Raw genomic sequence first — 26583 nt, 5'->3', positions numbered from 1 at the left:
CAACAGAAGCCGTGCAATACTTTTAAAACTCAAGAAATTCTCACTATCATGCAAAATCCATGAATTTACATTTTTTTATGTTTATTTTTTTATATTGTGTACAACAATAATATTAATTAAACCATCAGAAAAGCTTTAAAATGACTTGGAATAGAAATTTAACATTGCCTGATTCAGGCTTTTTCCTTTTTCTGTTTGGATGTTTTTTTGGCAGTACACAAATTTAGGAATGAAAGCAATTCTGTCTATTACAGCAGCCTTTTTAAACTCGCTGGGTTGGAGAACAAGACAGTATGAGTTACGCTGGGCAGCATGAAACATAGACAACAATAAGATCTTCAATTAATCTGATATGGGGATGCAGAGTTCCAGCTGCCCAGACTCCATTCAGAGACAATTAATCTCCTTTCCCTAGGAAAGTGGTGCTCACTAAACTGTACTCTGTTTTACACGGAAAGGTTTCATTTGATAGGAACCAGTTCAATAACACTAATCAGGCTGGTCTTAAGGGTCCTAGCTTGACAAGCCTCTTTTTTATTTTAAGAGGCTTGAGGTGAGCAGATCACAGTGTGGTCATTGTTTATATGTGGAAACTATTCATTACGATAAGATGACATATGAGTGGAGAAACTCAAGTAATTGAATTACTTCTCATTTCCAAATTACACATCTAAGTGCAGCCACCTGCTTGAAACACAAAGCACACACTGCGGTCATTCTGACATAAACAAGAATCAGGTGGCCACTCACTTATCTTATCAGCTGGTCCACATGAGGTGTCAGATTGATATTACATGCTAAAGATAGAGCTGATATGAAAGCAGATGAAATTGTTTTCCAGGCTTCTGTGAAACATTATTTTTAGCTTAGTCACTTAAGGTGGTCAGTTTGTTTTTCTTTCCGCCGATCTAGTGTTGAGCAACACCAGGCAGAGTCTGTATATGGACATCAAGACATTAGGAAAAAAGACAGAGACACAGACAGTGAGAGAGAAATGGGGAAGAGAGAGAGACAGGAAGAGTGATGTTGATGAAGATGCACACAGTGTACTCACCTCCATTACCAGGAACACAAAATTAGGCGTTTCCTGGAACAGAAGAGAAGACAACATGTTACACCTCTCGCATTCAAATGGCAAATCATTTACTTTCTCCCAAGTACTTTACATGGAGGGGAGTGGCAGAAGAGGACAACAGTTAACAAGAAGACTTTTTACTGCAATAAATTCATTCAAATGCAGTGTAGAGGAATCCATTTGTCATATCAACCAAGTGCCAAAATTCATGGTATGATCAAATGACCATCACAAGATTCTGACCACATTAATATGTAAGGCCCTCAGACACATTCTCCCCACTGCTTATTTTAGGTTTTTCAAGTGCTCACCATTAAAGACCAACTGGGCAAGGTGACAGCCATTAAAGCTCAAAAGCTTAAACATTAGATGTAGGCCAAACTCTTAGGCCTGAGTGGGGTTCTAGATATGTAGAGAGGAGGTTAAGCATGAAGGCAAGAAATCTGAAAACATATTTTATTAAACAAATAATTCTACTTCAAAAGTCTGATTGGCTGGTCCACATTCAATTCTATTTAAAATGCTTTAAATACACAGATATGCCAAAGTAATGGGGCAGAAATTAGTATTAGTCAGGTGTCCCATGACTTTTGTCATGTCCATTGGAAACTAAAGAATGCAGCATTTACTTGTGGAATGCACTTGTGTGCCTGGCCTCCTACACTGAACGGACAATGTGAACAGAAAATCCAGATGCGATCCAGATGCCACTGCTTACGATCATTATCACCACTGCATTGAGAGGACTCGGAGACGAGGGGACAGCAATTCAATCTGCTAAAACTTGGGAACTAACTAATCTTTTTAATCATGTTTTATTCAGAGGCAAAATAACAGGGTTGTAAAAAGGGCTTGTTGGACAAAACCCTGACCATTACATTTAATGTGAAAACAAAAATATTTTTTTTGACAAGGAATGTTTCTAAGCTAGTTGAGCATTGCTCAATAGTAGACGGGATTTCACTTTTTGTTGTCAGCCACTAAGAGGACAAAAGCAAACTTAAGATATAATTTAAAGAGAGATTGTGAGAAAACAAGAACTACATATATATAAATCACTGTAACAGCCTCTCAAGAGACTTATTGCTTAAATACTTTGTTCTGAAGATGGACCGCCACACAACATGGGCTTTCTGCTTAATGGCTACTGCTTGGGGAGTGCATGAAATACTGTCAGGTTTCCATTCACACGCTGGACTGGTCCATTATAAAAGGAAGCACAGCCATTTTGTGTGCTGTGATTGAATTTACAGGAAAGAGTGTGGCACTGGCAGTCAATGTTCCAGCTGCCATCTTAGCTTTAGTTCCTCCACAAATCTCATTAATTCTCTTGTACAGGCTGATTTTCTTAACAGAATTTCTACACAGAAGGCTGAACTCGAGACTATTCATTTGGCCCAGTCGTTTATGTCAGCTGTGGCTTTAGACTCCACTATTCATTTCGGCAGCAGATGGACAAACCACCATTATTCTGCACTAATGACTGCTCGGTCAGTCCCGGCTCTGGACAACCCTCCTCCCCCCAATCCCTACAAAAATGAGGCTGCGGCTGAGCTCTAGTTCCAGTGCCACTGCAGATCCAATAATGGGACAGGATCAGAGTAGCCTTGGGTGATGGAACAGCCACTGGGTGACCGTCCCATTGAGCCTGTCAGAGTGCTTATGTAACAAGCTGTTTGCAGGAGAACTGAGAGAGGGGGAGGGGAGAGGCAAGAGAAAGAATACTGACTCTTAAAAGATGGAGGTTCTACAAAGGACTTTTAAAGCAATGCCACTGAAGATTATATTGCATTAATATTTCTTACATAAAATCAATCATGTTTGTCAGAATATTTCAGTATAAAGAACCTTTAAAAGTATTTAAAGGTTTTGCAAAATGTTTCTTTATGACACCAAAAGTGTTACACTTAGTGTGTAAAAATGCATCTATACAAGCAACATATCAGTATTTAATTGTGCATTCCTGCCTACCCCTATTAGATGCCAGCTCAGGATCTGGAACTGTCAGAGTGTATCTGAATATGTAACACCTCTGGCATTCTCACTCAGTGTGTTTGCCAAATGCCTTGGGATGGCATAAAACACAATCCTTAGGGATTTAATGTGAGATCCATGAAAAGACCTGTTGACCAAAAGTTGGCTAAAAAAAATCAAAACAAACAGTATTTGGAGCATATGCTGTCTACACCTAACAGTCCTGCCTGACAGGACATTTCTGGCTATCTATTTTTTTTCTTTTGGCAAGAGGTTGATTTTGAACTGTCTAAGTAATGATGTGTGGCTAGGATTTAAGAAGTAATACCTTTTATTATATAAACAGTATAAAAAACTAGTCTGTTCATTATGTAAAAGTTTGGATATCATTGACTAAATGTTTGTTTTATTAAATTACACATTTGTTTGTTTTATTAAACTAAGAAGTAGTAAACAATCTCTGTAGCTAATTAGATATTAAACACTATATTTATTAAGCAAATCCTCACTCACGGTTTCTCCTGACATAAAAAAAAACCTAAATTACCAACGTAGTCTGTGTAAACATTTGGACCCCTTATAGAGTAAGAATCCTTAGCATTTTCCCCCCATTTATTCTAGCCAAAGGGATTGTCTACACTTTATCCTATATTTTGCTATATTGTTTATATCTTCTCTATATAACTTTTGAAGGTTTAAGCAAGACTATATTGGTGGAAGCAACGCACCATCATTACTCTTGGCCCAGCTACCCTTCATACAAGTTATTGACAGTCATATTTAGCTTGTGATTTGCTGTTCTTATCATCCTGATGTTAACAGTTCACCTAACTTATTATCTAATAAAAGTCCTATCTTTTTTTATATAGCCTTTACGTTGTGAGCAATAATTACATTTTATTCAGATTTTAGACAGCTGCTTAGAGGAACCAATGGTGTTAGTTTATGATTTGCAACCAACTAATGAACACTATTAATTATTACTAAATAGTCAACCACTTAGTGTACAAATAATTGTTGGTCTTTTATTAGAGTACTTTAATATTTTACTACAGTGCTTTACTGATATACATATTAATTTCTCGTTATGGAAGCTATTTTTTAAAGACTACTCATTTACCAATTTCGCATATCAGCCTGTATGCAGTCATATAGTTAAATTAGAAAGCACAGTGACAGTGGGAGTCTCACAGTGTCTTTTCTGTGACAAAGCTGTAAACGTATTCTTTCTGTGTGGCAAATATTGGTCAAATATCTGGTTGTTAAAATATATACACTGAAGTCCACAGGGCATGATAAATCGGCAAGGCCCCAATATGTTTCCTCTGTATTTTTATGGTATTTATGCACAGACAATTACACACACACTGTGCTAAAAACCTTGGGAGACCATCCACTCACAGCTGCACACAAAAGCACAAATCCAATGATGGGTATGCATTAACATTCACATTCACACATACTGATAAACATCTAGACTTTTCTCCTGCCCACATGAAAGACAGAAGAGAGAGAAAATGCACAGACACAAACACAGACACTAAGAACTGCTGATAATTCCAGATAAACTGTTGATAATACCAGCATGACATAAGACTGGCAAACGTAGTATTTTCTTTGCATGCCAACAGGCTCTCACAGTGTAACTCAATGAGCACTGTGTTACATAAGAAGATGGTTTCAAATTGTGTGAGCCTCTTAAAAACATATGTGACAGACCATCACAAAACAACAGTACTTGGTAACTGTAACCATTCCATGAAAAGTGTATTGCATGAGAATATTAGCTTAGGGGCTTCTCAAAACAATGGAATGTTGTTTCACTGGTATGTTGTTGACGACAAAGATGTAAATGCGTGTGACGATGTTTCAGAACATCATGTAATAAAACTAAGAAACCTTTGAGCTCAGAGTGTGTGGATGCAGATACAGGATCCGCTGTTATTGGGAACAGCCCCAGCAGATACTGAGGAAGGGCACAAACAGTGCTAGAAATGGATTAGATCTCTTTGTCAGCTGTGAGAACGCTCACTCACAGCTGCTTGCACACATACACACACACACAAGCACAGGATGACACACAACCTACACACACCCAATAAACATCTCAAACTTTAAGCTTTCTTCTGTCCAGCAGCCCACATGGAGACAGTAAACACACACAGCCAACACTGTGTTTTTTAAGCACCTCTGGAGAAGGAAGCCTATGATAAACAAAAACACTGGTGACCTCAGCCTGAAGTTCAGTTCAGTAATGATTACATCCAGAAGGCACACCCTGATAGTCATCGTTCTGAGTGTTAACTAGGCAGTGTATGTAGTTTATTCAGTATTCTGAGGCCTGAGAAGGAACGTGAGTGTTTTCCTCCTGCTTTACCCACACAGCCATGGTATGTGCTGAATCTTGTGTGCACAAGCAGCTTTCTAGGAAAAGCAGAGAAAGTTCCTGAAAAGCTGGAGTCCCTCCCCCTCGTTCTAGCAGCCCACTCCTCATTTCCACAGCCTTCTGTTTCACTGTCTCTCCACCTAAGCTCCTCCCTCTCTTTTCAAAGAACTGCAGAGAGTGAGAGAGAACAAGACAAACCCCACAGAGCTGGGGACACTGCGTTCCACAACAGGAAGTTCAGGTTCTGTTTCGGTGAACATAAAGAAAGATTTGTTCACATGTGGCTGTTCAACTTCATAATAAACAAATCTACAGAGTCCCACCTGTATTCTAAGCCTTCTTTTTTAGACTGATGGAAATGTTGTTTGTGACTCAAATGCTTTGAATATTGAATGCAATTAAAATAATAACAATTCAAAAGGGGTATAACTACAAGTCAAGGATTCTGCTAAACAGCACCAATGAACACACCATTCCAGGATGTTTAAATCATGTGTCTCACTCCTCCTTCATGCAAGCTCTATTTCTCATTAGTGGACTGTACAAAACTGATACAGAAATCCTGTTTCTTAATTCATATTTCATTTAGATCCAGTATTGTTTGATATTAGGGGTGAGGGGCACAGAGAATACATGGTATATGGCACTCAAGGTATTCCACTGAGAATCTATAGAATGTAAATCCTTCAATTTGCAAGGCATTGTGGGAACTGTAGTGAATTTAAGAGCACTGCCATGGACTCATTCTCTCTCTCTAGCAACTCTCATTTGTTTTTGTCTTTCTTTATTCTTTATCTCTTACTGTTCTGTTAGCATTAAAACAACAGAAAATATTATTTCAACTTATGATGGTGAAAATAAATGAAAACAGTTTTCTTATTTCCATTTTACCAAACTTAAGGATCATGATATGAAACCATAAGGTCCAAACAGCATTGTCGAGCCTTGACATTTGAGTAATGTTACACCTAAAGATGTGGCCGATACGATGGCTGATCGTCTTTCAGTTTGACTGGCTGATTGTCAATACTGATCAAGGGCAGGATTGGCTGCTACAGTATTCTTTACACGCAAACTTGGTGATGCAATATCATACAGGGCTTCCGTAATGTTAATTCTACAAATATGCGTGTTTCTTATATATGTGAAAGGAATTATTTTCTGGACCTTTTCCTATAAGTCCTGTGCGGGGTCAATATTGCCATCTAATGGCTAAACAAGAAACTGCAGTGTCTTGTTACCTTGCGAAATATGGACTGTATGACTGGACCAGCTTCCAGTATATGATAAATTACTGAACGATTGCATATTTAGGCTGTAAATCGGTTGATACTAAAACATAACCAACTGATCCTCTCATCTCTAATCACACCCATAGTTGGTATAGTGAATAAAACATGGCATTTATTACCCAGGCCAGGCAAACACAACACAATAAAATAAGTCCTTAAACATTATATTCTCCTACCTCACTCTGGCACCACCACCAGCCTAACACTACATATGTAAATGTACGGTGAACTTTGTGTATGGTTTTCCTCCTAATAGAACATAAGAATGTGCTCATTTGTCAATCTATATAAATGATCAAGTTATTTTCAAATGCAGAATTCCCACAGTGCTAAATTTAGTGCTAATTTCTGTCACCCATTGCCTGTACTGTACCAGTGGAGCCATCATTCCGTCCTCTACACATTGTGTTAAGACACAAAAATATATCTGAACATTTTAACTGCTCCATTAAAGGCAGATGCAGGATGAGGAGAGGCAGTTACCACCCTGTTATTACACAGCTCTAAACCCCTTCCAGACGGCGAAGAGCTACGACAAGAGCCATACAGCCTTCAGCACAGGCCTGTAATTAAAACTGCTGAGCAGACATCTCCAATGTACAGCCTCATTCATAAAAAAAAAATAAAATAAAAAAAACGCATAGAGAAAGGTACTATTAGCTCTTTAGCCTCCAGACTAGGTGAAGAGGTAGGTACCTAGGGACTGGGCTACAGCTGCTAGGATTTTCTGCTGTTAGCATAAATGCAAGCTAGCTTTCATACACACATCTTCATCACAGAAATGCTATCAGTAAGTCTAGAGCTGCTCAGTGTGGTGGCTTGGGGCTAGGGCTCTAAATGGTTACATTAATGAAGCCCATAGTGGGATCTAAAGCCTCAATCACAGGGAGGTGAAAACACTAAAGGGCAAGCAATCTTTAATAAGGCGACTCAGGCAGCAGAAAGAAACTCAATCATGCTAACGTTTCCCAGTGACAGGAGGCCGTAAACAGTCCACCGAGGCATGACTGTGGCTCAACAAAGAAAGACCGGTCATGTGCCTGTGTGGTACAACACTATATCAAAGGTGACAGCCACTGTTTTCCTGGTGGTATCATTACATGTGGCCTTGCTTTTGACTCTAGGCTTATAACTTATTAATTTCATAGACTAATCATATTATACTAGATATTGTTACTATTAATCTAATAATTAAAGTGTGTGGGCAACAATCATTGATCTACACATACAGAAGCAGTGTGTAACCCAACATGCCAGATGTCTAATGACGTGTAATGCCATGTACAGGGGTTGGACAATGAAACTGAAACACCAGGTTTCATGGCTAAAATGGACCAGTAAGAGCAGAGTGTTAAGGCTCAATTAGCAGGGTAACAGCACAGATTTGCTCAAAATATTGCAATGCACACAACATTATGTTATGAGTTGAAAAGAGGACAAATTGTTGGTTTACGTCTTGCTGGTGCATCTGTGACCAAGACAGCAAGTCTTTGTGATGTATCAAGAGCCACGGTATCCAGGGTAATGTCAGCATACCACCAAGAAGGACGAACCACATCCAACAGGATTAACTGTGGACGCAAGATAAAGCTGTCTGAATGGGATGTTCGGGTGCTAACCCAGATTGTTTCATAAACATAAAACCATGTCTGCCCAAATCACGGCAGAATTTAACATGCACCTCAACTCTCCTGTTTCTACCAGAACTGTCCGTCGCCACAATAAATTATTCTGGTCTAAAACCAGGTGTTTCAGTTTCATTGTCCAACCCCTGTATATCAAACATTGATAAGTCAGAGAAGCATATTGCGTATCTCAATAACAAAATTTGCAACAATTTGATCTACACAACAACTGCAATACTGCCTCTCTACACAATAACACCATAAAAATCTGGCTAACCACTTACAATAAGTTAATGAAGCCCATTGTGCAAAAGTTTAGCACTTTGCTTCAAAAAAATAACTACTCTGCAGTTGTGATGCATTAGGGAGAAACACCAACAATATTTTCCCTGAAGAAGCTTTATTACTGCTTGTGTCTGATTTCTACCAACACCTTAAACAGTTTATCTGGAATTAATTATTTTACATCACTCTTATGTCCAGAATCCTACTTTCACAAAAAAGAGTCTTTTAAAATTAAAATGTCATGTTTTTCCAAACAGCCACTTTAGAAATTACAGCAGAGGCTACATTGCTAAACATCAATGTGTAACTTTTACCGATTTCTGGCCTGGTTTCATCAGTGTATGCTGATTACGTACATATAAAAATCCCACGTGCTGCTCTGCTCTTTAAATAGCAAACAGATCTAGCAGTTGCACAAGCATGTGTATTTATGGCTTCTCAGCCGAGTGACACAGCACGTGGTGTCACCACCAACAGCTGATGTGCTGCTGAACGCCATCGCGGTTGCCTGCTTATTTTCTGTGAACACGGCGGAAACACACTCCACGCCAGCTGGAGCATAAACAGTACATCACAGCCCAAACACAACCGTGCAACTTCACCTAGCAGTGAAAAATCTGCCATTCACCATGTTTTAAAATGTCTTCAAAGGGATGGATCAGACAATCGGCACAGGAGGGGACCATACAGAACTGAGGGGGCTTCTTTGGAACAAAGCTGCATTAACATACAATCGCAACAAAGACTCCACGTCTATCACAGAATGCCTTGGATGGGCTGTGAAGGAGCGGTAGATACACATATGCACTGAGTCTTGAGTTAAAGAATGAAAGCGCTAACATGGGGAGGGAGGGGGGCCTCTCAGCACGGAAGGTCTGAAGTGGGAGTGTTGCATAAGGACAGGAAATGCATTACGTGGGAAGAGCATTATGTATATACGGGTATGTGTGTACTGTACGCAATAGTCAATACTCCACACACCAACTAATGGGAGTATGGGTCTATTTTCTTTACAAAGCACGAAAAAGAGAATAATCTACAGACTACTGACTCAAGATGAGAACAATTAAGCCCACGCTTTAAGCCATTAAAGGCTGAACTGCCTCTCACAATCCTCTCTCATTCACCCAGCCACAGTTATCAGCTGAGGCTTGGAGCCTGAGAAGTAGCACACATTCAGCCCACATCATACCACAGGAGGCAAAATGTTTCTAGATCAGGCCGTTGTTCAGGGTCAGCAACTCTGCTCTGCAAAAAAAAATGCAGTTGGGGAACTAAAGGGAAGAAACTGTCTTAACTAGATAATGGAAGATTACTTATACTATTAAATATTATTTCCTTCTTTACATGAAAATAAATTGTCAGTTTTGTGCAATAATAAAAATATCTGCTAAACATCCTTTCCTTTTCACATTATGTACAATCATCCTTTCAGTCTAGTAACCTTAAAAAAACACACAATTACATACCCAATTCTAAAAAAATGGGATGCTGAGCAAAATGTAACTAAATATACTTCACAATAGAAAAAAAATTACACCACACTCCAGAGACAGCAAATTCTGGGCCAAAGTTCATTTTCAATTTCCAATTTTGATTTCTCTGATAATAGAACAGTTTCATTTAGCCATTGTCCATCTTAACTGAGCTTTGGCTCAGAGAAGATTGTGGCATTTTTGGATCCTCTTGATATATGGCTTTCTTTTTTTGCATGATCCAGCTTTAACTTGTGTTTGTGGACTAGCAAAAAGTGTATTACTGAAAGTGTTCCTAAGCATATGCAGTGATTTCCATTACAAAATAATTACTTTATTGAATATGAAATTAATTCAGTGCTTCCTGAGGGCCAACAGTAGCCAGCATCTAATATTTTCTGTCAACTTTGTCACTTGTCACGTACATATATTTCTCTAGCACCTCTGAATCTTATGGTAATATTATGTAGTGTAGATATTATGTTTTGTATATCCAAAGCATTAACACATTTACATTAAGGAACATTTTTTCTGAAAGAGAGACTCTACCTGTTAAAAATGCTTTTTTGTTTGTACATGTATTTATGTGAGTTCATTTTGTTTTTACATTTATTCACATTTTACACAGCATCTCAATGTTTTTGGAAGTAGGGCATACTTCAAAATATCAATACTATTTGTTGCTACCATGTATAATCTACCCAAAGCCTCTCAGTAAGTCAGGTTATATCATGTAAGAAGAATTCTTATATAACAGAGCAAAGCCCGAGCGTCCCATCTTCTGGTTAATGGTTATATCCCACACTCACACACACACACACACACACACACATACACATACACACAATCTACAGACATCATTATTCGCAGTCTGTGACGAGAGCGGTCATTTAGCAAACAAAGAGGCATTTTGGAACTTGGCAGCCACCTTCTGTCCGGTTACAGAGAAGTGCATGAACGTCATCTTGATGCTCAGACTAACTCCACAGTTGACGCATGCTTACCTGGACATCGTAGAGTGCTACAATGTTCTCATGCTGGAGTTCCTACAGAGAGAAAAAAAACAAAACAAAAACAGATGGTCAGGAATACTGTCTGAAGAACCTCACCAGAAACAGTTATGTCCAAATGTTTGTGAACACTGACACCCCTTTTAATGAATGCATTCAGCTGCTTTGATTTGCAATCACTTATTGCTGACACAGATGTGCAAATACACACAGAAAGCCTGTCTAGTTATCTGTAGAAAAGTACTGCTAATTGAATAGGACTCTTTTGGGCAGATAAACATATCCCTATTGGTACTGTGCCCAATAGAAGGTGTGGAATTAAGGGTATATGGACCACCAGCATTGAATTCTACTATGAAGCAGCAAACTGTGTTGTGTAGAATAATGGTGCTCCCACCATGACTCCACACAGTGTACACTGTGTCAAGGGACATGGGACATAGTACCAAGTCCCTTGACTACAGAGATAATACTTCAGAATTAGTGTAAATACTGGCATCACATGAATGTTGGCATGTGAGTGTATTTTGCCAACACTTTGCTAAAAGGGCATCATACGACAACAGACAGTTGCTGAAGTACAGCTTGCTGAATTGTTTATGTAGATATTTGCCTCACAAATGCTGCTCTTCACTGAAGTGTAACCCAGTGGCTAAAATGTTACTCACCTTCAAAATTTTGATTTCCTTCCCAAGCAGAATCTGGGACTTGGAGAGGTTCTTCTTGTTAATGCTCTTGATTGCAACATCCCAATCTGTTTTCTAATGATGGGTTGACATGAAAAGAAAGAAAGTAAGATCTGATCACTCTTCTGTGTTTTGCACAAGGTAAAGACAGACAGCTGGGGCAATAAACAAAGAAAGATCTGTTTCAGTTATTACTATTATTGAAAGTAACAGGGTAACTGCCCTTTAGCACTAGTGCAGATGTCTTCAACGAGCTATCGTCTCATTTAACAATGCTGAAAGAAATTCCTCAGAGCCATTCTGATTGGAAATACAACATACAGGGCACTGCATGAAAGAAGAGATTTTAGACGATGAGAGTAATGTTTATAGAAACAATTAAAGAACAAATATAGAACAGATTTAAGAAAGAGTCTGACCAAGGAGAAAGAGGAGCAGCTGAGTGGAAATCTATGAATAGAGGGGCACGTTTCATGTAAATCTAGGTTAATAGGAGATGTTCCTGTGGCTCACTCTGCCCTGGCCCAATGCACGGGCCACACATGAGAGTGGCATCACTCAGCTCATCTCAGTGGAAAGCCAGTTCAGCCAAGCATGTCTAAGGCAACAGAAAGAGACCATTTCCTGAGGGAGAGACCTCGTTCAGCAGCTGAATCTCAAACACAAGAGGGTTTTTTGGTGTTTCAAATCATTTATGCATCACCTAATCCGGCAAAGACCTCGTTTAACCTAGCCTGAATTTTAGTGGAAAAACACTACTGATATTCAGGTCAGTTACTGTCCTGAATGAACTTTACATCAGAATTTCAACATCTTGATCTAAAGATCCTGTTTACTTCTCATCACTGTATGTAACTAGTCTCTGGATCTGAATTTTAACCACACACATTACACCTGTTAGTAAACTGAATGTCCTGTTTGTTAAATCTTATTGCTATATGTAGATGATAATGTGCAACAAATATTTCAGGTGTTTTGGTTGTAATGGGCAAATTTCAGTTGTACTGGAAGATGTTTTAGTTGCTGGATATGTATTAAAAAAAGGTGTGTTTACACTGCATGCATCTCAAACATTGTCTGACGTGGTTTGAGTGATCAGATTTGTATCTGTTCAAAATGTGTTTGTTGGGCATTTACACTTGCATTTTTATGTGGCTTGGCCTTCCAGATATAATCCTAATACTCAAGAAAAGTGATCAGGTGTAAACAACAGTGTCGAAGATAAACATATAAATATTAAAACAAATCCATAGGGATTCTGTTTATTGTTCCCCATAAGTGATGTGAATTTGAATTAAGACCCAAGATGAAGCTACAAGCAATTGCTAAATCAGTGCTAAACCCATCGTAATGGCATAAAACTCATATATTCCATGCTTTTTCCCATTTCAGCTTATAAACCTAGCTATTTAAACTCTCTTTGTGCCTTTGCATTAAACAGTCTGTTTTAGTTACTGTATCTATAAAACTGATAGCTTTAAACTTATCTTCATATGGTAAAATTGTTTTGTTTTTCCCTTTTTTCCCCCCAATGTACCATATTATAGTCCAAACTGCTGTGTGAACCAAACCATGACTTTTGTATACCATTACACCCGTAATATATATACGGTTATACCTCTCAACATTTCTTATATTGGTAACATGAACAAGAGTGCTTACATTTAGAGTGTTTTAATATTTTTAATAAACATCAAGAGACATAATGTCCTGTAAATTTTACATAACATTTGGCTTTTATCCAAAGCGACTTACAAATAATGATGTACATTAGGACATTTTGCAAAGGAAAATAGTGGGATAGAGCAGCAAAGGAGGGGGAGCAGGAACTTCTAAAAGGGTTGTAATATAGGGGAAAGGGTATACGCTGTAAATGGACTCAAATTTCAGTTCCTCTATTTGTATGTACATATGTAACAAATAATTATTAGTAGTTACTGAATAATTAAATTCAGATTTTAAATAATAATTCTAAACAAAAATACAATAAAATCTAAGCATCCAATACATGGGTCAAACAAGCCAGCCTCCTGCGACAGTAAGCTCACAGCTCAGGGTTCAGGTGGTGATAGATATGATAATGTAATTGAGCCTTCATGCAGGGCTAAGTGTCTGGTGAAATCTACATCACTAATACTAACGTAGCTATCAGCCTAGATGGATGCTGAGGTGAGTGGGATAGCTGCTAAGGACTGCTGAAAAAAATCCCATTTACCTGGAAATACCTCTAAATTAATACATTCATATGTAGGAATGTAGTTTCTTTTTTAAAGAAACAGCATTTATTGTTAAAAAAACACTTAGCAGCGACGTATATTGCTATGAAACACCTCAACCCTGCTGGGTCACTGTGAATCATGACCTACTGCAGAGCTGGCAAGCTATGCAGATTGACTTGAAAGCCCTGAATGTCCACCCCTGTGAATCATGCATCTACATATTACATTATGACAGAGATGCTTGAATAAATGAATAAATAAACAAGCGATTGATTGAATGAATGCATAACAACACTGCAAAACGAGGTCCTATCCTTCCTCTCTGGCTCCCCCCCCTCACCCATCAGACAGGATCGTCCCACTTACGTCAGGCGGCTGACTGTTTTATGAATGAGTGACTCGGGTTTCTAAAAGCTTAAAGCATCTGCTGCATAAAAAAGCAGACTATTCATGGGTATTTATGTTTATGAGTGTGTTAGGCATTACCAGAACCCCACAGATAAGCTATGTAAAATGAAATGCTACAGATCAGTCATTCCTAATGGCTTTGACATTACATCTTTTAATATACAACAAAAACACACCCATGCGGATGGATTATATAAACATGTAGAGCTCTCCCCACCAAAATGCATTAGCTAGCTAACTAGCAGCCTGCACCCAGATGTAGCCCACCACACCAGGCAAATTGAACCTGTCACTGCAGAACCTGAGGGGGCACTTAGGCCAGTGAGGAGGAGGAGAACTGAGAGAGAGGGAGAGAGGGAGACAGAGGGAGAGAGAGAGAGGAAGGAGAAGGGGGTGGATATAGCAGGCAATAAAATGCTTAAAAATGATACTAAGTCGTAACTTAATTTTAAAAGTGAATGCTGAAATTATTGATCTCTGCAATGTTATTTTTCAACTATTAAAAACTCAATTTATATATACAAATCACCACAATCATATACAAATTACTAGTAGTAGTAGTGAGATCTACAGATTTATAGAGATATTCTAACTTGTCATTTGTTACTATTGATTTACATGGAATTTCACTCCTTTTTATCTATTTTGACAATTTTACTAGTATAATCTCCAGTTCAATTGATACTAATGATATTATTAGTAGTTAAATGTTAAATCATTGGCTTCTAAAACGATTTCATAGATATAAAAATCTGCACATTCAAAAGTAAAAAGTGCATCAGAGGTATTTTAAAGTAGCGTTTGTAACATCCTGAATTAAATTTATTTATACGTGGGTCAGAATAACATTAGTCAGAATTACAGTGTAGTTGCCTGGAATTGCTATTTCTTCTTGTACAAAGTAATGATTTATGTGTAAGTGAAGGCAGCAGAGAGAGAAAGACAGAGAGAGAGAGGCAGAGAACAGAGAGACAGGGTCAGAAAGAGAGGGAGAGAGACACAGATTGAGAAATATAGACAGAGACAGAAAAAGAGAGAAATATAGACAGAGACAAAAAGGAGAGAGATAGAGAACAGAGAGACAGAGACAGAACGAGAGGGGGAGAGAGACAGAGAGAAATATAGACCGAGAGAAAGAGAGAGAGAGAAATAGAGAGAGACAGACTGAGAGAGTGAAACAGAGAGATAGTAAGACGACTTACCTTTTTGTGTCTTCCCTTGAAAACAACTGCGAAGGCTCCATGTCCAACAAGGTCTTTTCGGCTGTACTCAAAGTCTCCCACGGTCTCCATAGCTGTCTGTCTGAGCGTGCTCAGGGATTGAGAAGGGCAAATTCTTGATGATGGGCTGACTAGCTGGCTGTCTGGTGGATGGGGCAGTTTCAATTCTATAGCGAATCTCGTGTGCTAAAGCACCTGCTTATCCCCAATACTACCACTACGAATAAAAGCTAGCTAAAGCCTGCCTGAAGACTCCCTGTCTAATAGTTTTAAATAAACAAAACAGCTAAGCTAGCTAAGGCTACCTACAGAAGCGTCATTGACAACAGAACCCCATAGGTTCGGTTAACCTAACCTAGTTAGCGTTAGCTTGCTAGGTCTAAAATGACATATTTTGGAGCTGGGTTAACCTTGCTTGCTATCCTGTTATTACTGTCAGCTAACGTTATGGGAGTAACGTCAGCTAAATCTAGCTAGCTATTTAGGGTTGCTAGCCCACTGCAGCAGCAGCAGTCCGTAACTAGGTAACCGAGGTCGGGCTGCTCAGAGCCCTAAACTAAGCTAGCTAACGCTAACAGTTAACCTAGCTAGTTTCCTGACCTCGGGTTAACTAGGTTTGCGGTCATTATCCGACCTAGTTTGCCTTGCCGTGTATCTAGCTAGCTAACTAACTATTTAGCTTAAACGGGTTATCAAATTCAGGTCCCAGGCTGAGGAAGCTAGCCAGCTAACCAGCTACATGATGTCAATCCACAGTAACGCAGGACAAAGCAGGTAACCTATTAGCTAGATTAACGTTACCCCTCTGGCTCTGCTGTGTAACGGTAACGGTGAGGTGCACAGCTTGTGTGCAGCCCATGCTAACTAGTTAGGACTGTGCAACAGAAACAGTCCAAAAAAAACAGCTTTGAAAGCTAGCTAACCCTAGCTTAATTAAGTCAATATAAATTTGCTAAAGTCTGATATGAAACGACAAAAACAGCGAAATGGCTCAAGTTCTCGTTTCTCCTGTAGGATAACAGACTCAGTAACAGCTCGTCAGCTCTGTCTTTTCACAATATCAAGTCTTTCCGTCGTTTGCTGTCAAAATCCTGGACCATCCCCGCACAGCAGTGTATCTGGGACAATGATGATGATGATGCGCGATGTTCCTTCTCCTGATTAACATCCATCCGCACAGCTTCTTCTGCAGCTTCAGCTAACCTAGGTTACATAGCTACATACAGACCTCCTCTTCTGCACCGTAACGTTTGCCCGTTTAAACACTCAAAACACTGAACAGACGCTCAGCGACAGTTCAGCCTTTAAATACAGTTAATAAAGCGACGTTACAAACTGAAGGAAATCAGCTATTTGTATTCCATTGATGTCCTTATTGTTCGTTCCTCTGCCAGTATCTCTTGTCTACTGGCGCTTGTGTCGCTACATCTAGCTCAACTTGACGTAAGTGCAGAGCTGGTCTACACAAGCGCCTTCTAACCATGTATTCATCCGCCCGTCTGAGTGCGTCGCCCTCCGCCGCAAAGGATAGTGCAATCCTCATGTAGGTTAATCTACATTAAAACAGACAGACACGTTAAAAAAAGTAAATCAATTAATTTTACTGTTAAAGAAATAATGTTGTGGCTGCGGCAAGCATTTTTAGCCTAAAACGACCCCAGCAATACTTATGTATTAACATATTTTTACTAGTAAAACGTACGCTACACGTTTCTGTAATGCCGTTTTTAATGTAACGTTACACTTTTTACTAGTAATAATATAAAGCTTAAAAGCTGACATAAGTCTTTGCATCTCCATTCAGTATATTTTTATTAAATTTGTGTGATTTTTGATAAACTCGAAATATATAATGTAGATTTTTTGAGTTATTTTTAATATTATTTTATTTTTACAGATTTTAACAGATTTTTTACATCTGAAAACGTATGGCTCTGACTATAATGTAAAAAAACTGGAAGTTGTTATTTATTTTTTATTTATTTAGTTGGTAATTATTTCTTTCAACAGTCAATGTTACGAAAGAAACAAAACTTAAAAAAAAATTAAGAAATATTCCATAAAATATTTCAAGTATAAGAAATGTACTTGAAGATCTACATATGCTTACTGTAATTGTGACTAGTCATTTGACACCATCATTGAAATACTTTAAATTTCACACTCCCTTATATATAAAAACAAAGTACTTACTTGTAATTTTAGACAAATTCACTGTAATTCTTTTTAATTCATTTTTACACACCTTTAATACATTGATTTCGGAAGAAATAATAAATAAACAGGTGTCCCAATACTTTTGTCCATATAATACCTACATTTTGAATGAAAATCAAATGATTATGAATTTTGTTTAAGAGAAAAGTTGATTCTTACAGAAATGATTCTTACAAACTGCACACATGGAGCCCTCTGGTGGTTAGGGCCTCTAAGCACTGGTAAAACCTTGATTCTAATACTGCAGTCAGACGTATTGCACTGAATTGAGGAACTGCAAATTAGCTGAGGTAAACAAACTAAAGGACAAATATGCGTTGTGTAATATGTATAAAGTGTCTAAAGATAAACAAATGAGCACATTCTACAGTAAGTAACTCAGTTTATGAATGAATGAAGTAACAGAACTGGTGCAATTTTAGGTGGGAATGGGTGTCACTTACCTTTTTAATTTTAAATGCATGGGGATTTGGAGATAGCAGGGCAGGGTATTTTTATTATTTTCTTTTTTATAGAGATATTTTAAAGCTAAAATTTAAAGGTAAGAATTTAAATAGCTTTTACTAAACTGAATATGTGTCAGAAATCATATTTGTTTTTTTCTAATTATAATTATACTGTTGTTATAGTACTAACTTAGTATTTAATTTCATGGGAATTCAGTGATTCTTGTTCCCCTTGTTTTACATATGAATTGTTGTATGTGAACAAAAACCTATTTATGTTGCCCCCCCCCCCCCCCCCCCCCCCCACCCCAGAAATAGGGTCACAGTTTACAGTGAAATAGGCAAGGGCCTTAACAGCCCTTGATGGTGGATTTATATTTCAGTCGATCATTTATGAAGTGTATTAGGTGCTGGACCATGTTGGTCTTCATTTCTATTTAACTTTTTTGTGCAAGTTAAATCCCTGCACCGATCACTGTCTGTCTTTCTGGGTTTTTTTTTATTTTACTGTAATTGCAGTGTACAGGAACAGAACATGGCACATTAGTCAATCACAACAAATGAGCAAACAAAAAAAATGATAGCACAGCAAGGAGAATAAGCAAGTGTTATTAAAAAGATTCTAGAAAATAAATAAAACAATCAATACAGAAGTATAGGAAATGGAACCTAGCTAAAAATCAATTAGGTTTAAATATTCTACTGCCTTGTTCCACATTTCATAGTATAATTTATATTTTGGGTTAAAAGAATAGAACACGTGTTCCATTAAAAAATAATTTCCATACAGTTAAAGAAGGTGGCTGTGGTTCTTTTCGTGAAAGTTGGCTATTAATGCAAAGATAAGTTTACATACTAAAATCATTAGTCCTGGAGAAAATAAAATGTGTGATTTAAGATAAATGTGCAGTAATACTTTTGCAGAAAGGTATTACACATGTGCCATAAAGATTATTACATGTGGAGATTTGACTCTTTTTCTATTAGTGTCTCTTTATAGAAAAAGTATAAATAAACACTTATGTATACCAAAATATACTAATGAATTAATTATGTTAAATAATGATACTGATATTGATATTGACCCTCATTTTAGGATGATTAGCTCTGATTATGTGGGATCAGATGGGCCTGGTGTCAGTCCGAGCTGCCTCTGTATTAATATGACTAACAGCAGAGGGCACTGTGCTGCATGTCACTTTCAGCAGCGCTGAAAACTGAAGAAGACGCTCCCAAACAAAAGTCGCCCTTGATCAGAAATGAGTTCAGTTTGTGTTTATTGAGGTAAATGTTGTTATTTTTTTATTGTATGATATTGCTGCTGAGTGTATTTAGAAGCAGAGGTTATTATATATACACGGTGTGTTATATTATATTTAACTAATCTGTGTATAATCAGTCTGTACTCTGAAGTTTGCCTGAGTGAAAGATCCACAAGCAGGATATACAGCTTTGTTTACACTGTGGTAAACAAGTTAACATTGTGGTAAATTCTCTGCTATTATTTTAGCATTTAACATTTAAGAGACACTACAGCCTGTATCTGAGATGAACTATAAACCTTTAGTTACAAGTTACATAGTGTTAGCTAGGTTAACTAGCATGTTTAAGGCACTTGTATGTTTTTATTGGCTATTGTTTTTTAGGAAACAGTGTTTACGTTGTGATGGTCACTGTAAGCTGCTTCTGTTATAATGTCTATTGTTAATTAATTAAAAGCATTTCAACATGGGTTGTTGCAGTTGCATGTACTATAACTTATACAGCTTTGAAAAAAATAAAGTCGAATAATGAATAGTAAATATAATATTTCACAATATTTTTATATGTTGTCACATTTTCACCCCTGCATGACTTACATAGCTTTAATTTATTTTTGTATAGTTTTTCCAAGAAAAGCTATTACAACAATACAATTTTATTAAACACTGAACATTTTTAACATCCCGGTAGATATAGCAACAAAGCACAATATGACCTAAATAAATGATCAAAAACTATTTTACACTGGTTTATTTTATTGTGTCATCAAAAAAAGTGTTTATATGTATAACTTACTCTTCTTTTCCATGCACTTTCAAGTGCTTTGTTTGCCATAGAATGTGCAAAACTCATCTTTATTAACCATGGCATTTTTGTGTTTTATGTTTTTTGGGCAGTCTCCATTGTATTAGTTTATTATAGTTGTATTAAAGCATTTTCTTGTGCTATTTCATTTACATGTGCATTTCATTCAAGTCTTGCTGTGATCTTAATTTAGCTTGTTCTTGTAATTATATGCCTCCGTGTTAGACCTGTGCCATAACCGCATAACCTTCCTTTACTCACATATGCTCCTAGGCACAACCTCACAAACTCACAATGTCCCAAGAGCAGCTAGTGGTTCAGAAAGCCAGGAGGGCCTTTCAAACAGGGAGATCTAAACCCCTCGATTACAGAATCCAGCAGCTGAAAAAGCTGAAGTGCTTCATTGCAGAAAAACAGAAGGAGATCACTGATGCTCTCAAAAAGGACCTTAACAAGGTGAGTTAAGCAAGCTTTTTATCATTGCATTGTTTAATTATTATACATGAAAAATGTAAAAAAAATATGTTAGAAATCTGTATTTAGCAAAAATGTATTTTGTTTTGTGTAGAGTGAGAATGGAACCAAGTTTTACGAGTTGCTTGGACTTGAGGGAGAGATCAACCTGGCTATCAGCAAACTCTCAGAGTGGGCATCCCCTCGCCCTGTGGACAAAAACCTTCTTACCATTTCAGATGAGGTGTATGTCCTGCCAGAACCTCTTGGCGTTGTGCTCATCATTGGAGCTTGGAATTATCCATTCGCTGTTACCTTTCAACCACTTGTTGGAGCTATTGCTGCTGGTAATACAAAATAATTTAAGAAATGCCATACTTCCTTTTCACAAAAATATGCTTTTTACATGGAAAATATAGCAAGTCATACAAAAGGTCATAATGGAACAGAAACAGAACTATTTTTGCTTAGTACATAACACAGTGGCTAATATATTTTAATTACAATTAAATGTTTAAATAGATTTTTTAAATGCATTTAGGTGGATTTTAAATGTAACTATCGACCACCCTTAATCGTACTGATGTCAAGTTTTATCAGGTTTAGAAACATTCTCATATTATATTTGCCATGAAATGGACTAATAAAAAGCAAATATAATTAACATAGTAACAGACTTTTTGATTTGTAGGTAATGCAGCAGTGATCAAGCCCTCTGAGGTCAGTGCTCACACAGCCAAAGTCATGGAGCTACTGCCTCTCTACTTGGACCCGGTAAAACATTTCTCATTGTTATTGTCACATGTGTCTTATCATCAGCATTAGCATGATGTAGCCCAGCATTGACTGCACTGAAAATATCTTTTCATGCTTTCAGGAGATGTACCCTGTTGTGACTGGAGGAGTTCCAGAGACTCAGGAGCTTCTGAAGCAGCGCTTTGACTACATCTTCTATACAGGAAACAGCACAGTGGGCAAACTGATTATGGAAGCTGCTGCACAGCATCTCACACCAGTGACTCTGGAGCTGGGAGGAAAAAGTCCCTGTTACATTGATAAGAACTGTGATCTTGCAGTGGCCTGCCGGTAACTAAACATTATCTTAATGCATTTTATTCATCATTATGATAAATAACACAACAGTATTGGACAAATAAATACTGTAAAATTGTATCAGTGTCAAGAATATACAGAAGGCATTATCTACCACATTACCTACATACTGCTACGAGAAAACCCTGCAGTGTATCAGCTTTGCAGTCTCCTGCCCTTAGACAGTAGGGCCACTCAGGAGTGCTATGACAGCTAAAGCTCAGTGCTAACCTGTTCAAAAGAAAATTAGCCAGAGTCCTTCTGGGCTCTAAGCTGTCACTATTTATCAAACGCATTTCCAACATCTACTTACATTTTACTCCATCTCTGGTCACGAAGCTCTTTTATGAACGCTAAGGTTACAGCATGCTGTTTTTGTCTGCTGTTGCCTACTATTGGGTTCCATACCTCTATTTAAAGCAGAAAATGTCATACATATTGGGCCTTTTTTGTCAGTTTCCATGATTTCTTTGTCTGCAGTCGTATTACATGGGGGAAATATGTTAATTGTGGCCAGACATGCATCGCACCAGACTACATCCTCTGTGAACCCAGCATCCAAGACAAAGTGGTGGAGGAGATCCGGAAGTGCATTAAGGTTAGTAAATAATTTTGAAAGCGACAGTTTTTTGTCTCTCTGCATGTCAAAGCCACAAGTCTTATTTTACACGACATCTGAAACACGTTCTATATTCAAATCCACAGGAATTTTATACAGATGACCCAAAGACCTTCACAGACTATGGACGCATCATCAATCAGCGACAATTCAAGAGGATAATGGCTTTGCTTGACGGAAGCAAAGTGGCAATAGGAGGAGAGAACGATGAATCCCAATGTTACATTGGTGCGTAGTCACCTTGGTAAAAGCAGACAGTGAATAACTCAGGTTATTGCGGGCGCTAATAAATTAAAAAAGACTGTGACTAAATCTGTTTAAACCGCTGCTGTCATTTGTTTTTCTTTGTACATCAGCTCCCACTGTCTTGAGGGATGTGACTCCAGACTCAAAGGTGATGCAAGAGGAGATCTTTGGGCCTGTACTGCCTATTATCCCTGTAAATGGACTGAATGAAGCCATTCAGTTCATCAATGAGAGAGAGAAGCCTTTGGCACTTTACGTTTTCTCTTCCAGTAATAAGGTAATTAAAGAGGCTGAAATTGGAGATTTTATGCACTTACAGGCATTGATGTACTGATTCAGGTTTATCTATGCCCCTTAAACCAATCTAAGCACCTTAAGTCTAATTTGGTGTCTGTATAATTAAATGTACGGTATGTAATGCTGTATATGTGTTGTTCTGGACTGATGCAGTTTTTAGCCTTTGTTGTTAAATATATAATGTAGGTATGATCTAAGTTATCTCAAATTAGGTTTATTAGCAACATTTGCAATGTGTTTATATTAATTGGTGGCCAATAACATATACAATTTTTTGAATAAGTGTTTTTTTTTAATCATTGTAAATTTATTTTTATTTGAAGAGCACATGCCAAAAAAAAAGCTTAATAAATGTTGAGCACAACTCATAGTCGCTAAGTGGTAAAAACAATATCCAATCCTTATAACATGCATAGATTAGCACTGTTCTTAAATCACTGGATCAGATTGGGGCATTCCTACATAAAGGGATACTTTAATTTAAACCTAATTGTAACTTATCATGGGCAACCATGAAGAAGAAATTAAAATAATGGAAAACTAAACCAGTATGGCTTTTTGCATAATTGCTGTTTTAAAAGATTTTGTACAGCCCAGTTTTATACTGGATCTTTACCACATACCCTAACCATTGCATTCTCTTACAGGTAATCAAACAAATGATTAAAGAGACGTCCAGTGGAGGACTAGTAGCCAATGACTGTCTCATTCACTTTACCCTCAGTGACTTGCCTTTTGGTGGTGTTGGTAAGTATATTGCATTATGAAATGTTGGGCTTAACACGTATATGTGAATAAGATATTATTCTCAAATGTCAAATTCCTGCTCTCGCGCCAACAGGTAACAGTGGAATGGGTCATTATCATGGCAAATACACGTTTGATCAATTGAGCCACCTGCGTGGCTGCCTCATCAAAAAGTTGAACATGGAGAGGGTGAACCAGATGCGCTACCCTCCCCATTCTGACAGAAAACTGAACTGGGCTCGGGTGCTTTTCCTGAAGCAGGTGAACTTAAGCCGCTGGAGCCGGCTGGCACATGCTGCTGTGCTGGTAGCACTGGCAGCTTTCGTGGTAAAAGTAAGGATCTTCTTTCTTTTATTCATTTCAGTTTCCCCAACAATTATCTTAAATCACAATTTATTGTTAATCAGCTATGGACATCTCTGATCTCAGTAAATTTATTTAATTGTTTGTTTGTGTAACATTTCATTACAAATACACTTAATTACTTTTGATTTGATTACTTTTTAAAAGAAAGATTTATATTTTGATATCCAATCTGATCCCATTGTAGATAAAAAATATGTGTTTTTCAGTGTACCCATCAGTGATGCTAATGTCATGGCTAAGATAACATTTAGAGATTTAAGTTAATGAGTGGCCATATGATAAAGTTTTCCACAATGAGTCACTGTCCTTGGAAAAGAGGTCCAGTGAACACTAACTGCATAGAAACTGAATAGATATAAGTGTCTAGGCATGACTAGTTTCTCTCAAATGCTGTAGGACCCTCCTGCAGTAATTATCTTTTGGGTGGGGGTTCAGCAAAGACAGTTCGTCATTATTTGTTAGCCAGCAATCTGTAACAAGAACCCCTTTCTCTTGATAGGAGTTGGCCCTGTGTTTAGAGTAAGCTAATCTTAATGTTGTGTTCTTTGCAGAGGTTCCTGCGATAAGACAGCTTGGCAGGGTTCGCTCAAGGTGCTGTATATGGTTCCTCTGTGATAAAGTTTTACAATAGGTTTATGTTTTATCTGATAAAAAATAAATCGTGTTATATAACACTTATATTCTGAACACTAACTAAACATACTCTTTATATATATTATATATGTATTATATATATATTATATATATGTAATATATATATATATATTATAATATATATGTATTAGAGATCTGTCCTAAATATTTTTTGAATGTATCAGGTCTGCTGCAATATACTTTGTAAATCTCTTCTGAATAGTCATGCTTTGTAGAATGATTATTTTTTGTGTGCAGCCCATTGAAATCAATAATATAAATTCATGTGTAAAAGAGACTAAAGTAAATAGTGGATTTTGGCATTTCTTGTTAGGCCTGACATGATAAATGTTTTTTTTTTTTTGTGAATGATATACTTGTCTAAAAATAATTGCAATAAACACATTTATGCCAATGATATGATGACAATACAATAGCATTATAATGGATTTACATCCCTTTAAAGAGCAGTTTGTTTGTTTTATATCAGTTTGATATCAATATTCAGACATTGAAAATAATAGTTAAATATTCTGAACTCAACGATAAAACATAAAATCAAATAGCTGTAATAGATGTATTTGTGCTTTTTTTTGTTTTTATTTTTATATCTCATTCTAATATTGATATTTACTTTATTTTATTTTACTTTTTTTGAAAGTGATAAAGTGCTATATAAATAAAGTTGGATTGGATTGGATGGGCATATGTACTGGCTCATTCACATTAATAAGTTTCCCCTAACTAAGTAAACACAGTTATTGAGGTTGTGTCCATATATTATACGACATGTCAGCAACATAATTATCGAGACAGGCCTAAACCTTGTCAGATCGAATGTTTTGTTAAATATTGTAATACATTCTTTTGAGCCCAGGCCATCTGATCAGGATCTTGAGCAAGTTTTCTCAGGAAATTTCTGTGGAACAGTGAACAGCGAACAGCTAATGTAACTGAGTTGCCAAATCTAGTTCCTACCAGGAACAGAAACCTGCGCTCCAGATTTCCCCACTTTTTAATGAATGTTTTAAATGCTAAAAATGTTACTTATGGGCAGCTAAATGTCTACAGATCATTAGAACTTTGTTAAACAGTGTGGGGATCACCAATGCAAGGTCCAAAGAGTTTCCTGAAAGAAGATTATAAATGCAGATGAGATGGAAATGGATTTACAAAGAAAAGAAAACAATTAGAAATCAACGGTTCCATTATCAGGAAACTAATTTACAAGTGAAACAACTGCAAACAAGTCCAGATCAGACCATACTCGAATGTCATTGCAGGATCTACAGATACACTATGTATGTAGACAAATGTATTGGGACACATACAGAAGCTCATTCTGTTACTTTACACTTCAGTAATACCACTCACAGTAAATTGTGAAAAATCTAAGAGGGATACAATTTCACCAACCGATCTGTTGCAAGAGTGGCATCCTATTACAGAAACACACTGGAGTTCAGTCAGATCTATATAACCATTAAGTATGTCATTGTTGTTTATAAAGGCAAGCTGCTTGATTTTATACAGCAAAGGCAATGAAGAGAATCAAACACCTGTATTGAGTAATTAGGTAGCAGAAAAGGTATGCATGCAAAAATGTCATACTTAAGTAAAACTGTTTAAAAACACCAGCTTGCTGTATTTAGACTTTTATTTAAATTTAAGTATTACAAAAATTTTAAACACAGATCTAAATGTTTGAAAGGTAAAACTTATTTTTTTTAATGTTTTTCCATTTT

The 26583-nt window shown here is 37.2% G+C and overlaps 2 protein-coding genes across 3 annotated transcripts in view; one reads left to right on the top strand and one right to left on the bottom strand.

The window, feature by feature from the left end:
• ulk2 (unc-51 like autophagy activating kinase 2) overlaps nt 1–17099 on the bottom strand; it is a 39224-nt gene extending 22125 nt beyond the window's left edge. The window contains exons 1-4 of one of the 2 annotated variants that reach the window (XM_007245996.4): nt 15638–17099; nt 11791–11883; nt 11117–11158; nt 1055–1087 (exon numbers count right to left, since the gene is read on the bottom strand). In XM_007245996.4, the coding sequence (XP_007246058.2) occupies nt 1055–1087; nt 11117–11158; nt 11791–11883; nt 15638–15727 (258 nt within the window). In that variant the 5' untranslated portion in view covers nt 15728–17099. The remainder of the gene's footprint in view (nt 1–1054; nt 1088–11116; nt 11159–11790; nt 11884–15637) is intronic. The other variant, XM_007245995.4, reaches the window with a different exon arrangement.
• Nucleotides 17100–19452: 2353 nt separating this feature from the next.
• On the top strand, nt 19453–24930 carry aldh3a2a (aldehyde dehydrogenase 3 family, member A2a). Its single transcript, XM_007245997.4, has 11 exons — nt 19453–19602; nt 20659–20841; nt 20954–21185; nt 21530–21612; nt 21716–21924; nt 22411–22528; nt 22636–22777; nt 22906–23072; nt 23740–23839; nt 23934–24172; nt 24757–24930. The coding sequence occupies exons 2-11, from the start codon at nt 20680–20682 to the stop codon at nt 24769–24771; spliced, it is 1467 nt and encodes a 488-aa protein (XP_007246059.3). The 5' UTR covers nt 19453–19602; nt 20659–20679; the 3' UTR covers nt 24772–24930.
• The last annotated feature ends 1653 nt before the right edge of the window (nt 24931–26583 follow it).

This window comes from Astyanax mexicanus, chromosome 18 (assembly GCF_023375975.1).
Source record: "Astyanax mexicanus isolate ESR-SI-001 chromosome 18, AstMex3_surface, whole genome shotgun sequence".
In the NCBI taxonomy this organism is placed as follows: domain Eukaryota; kingdom Metazoa; phylum Chordata; class Actinopteri; order Characiformes; family Acestrorhamphidae; genus Astyanax; species Astyanax mexicanus.
The sequence above is the reverse complement of the archived record's forward strand: the minus strand, read 5'-3'. Positions and strand labels throughout refer to the sequence as shown.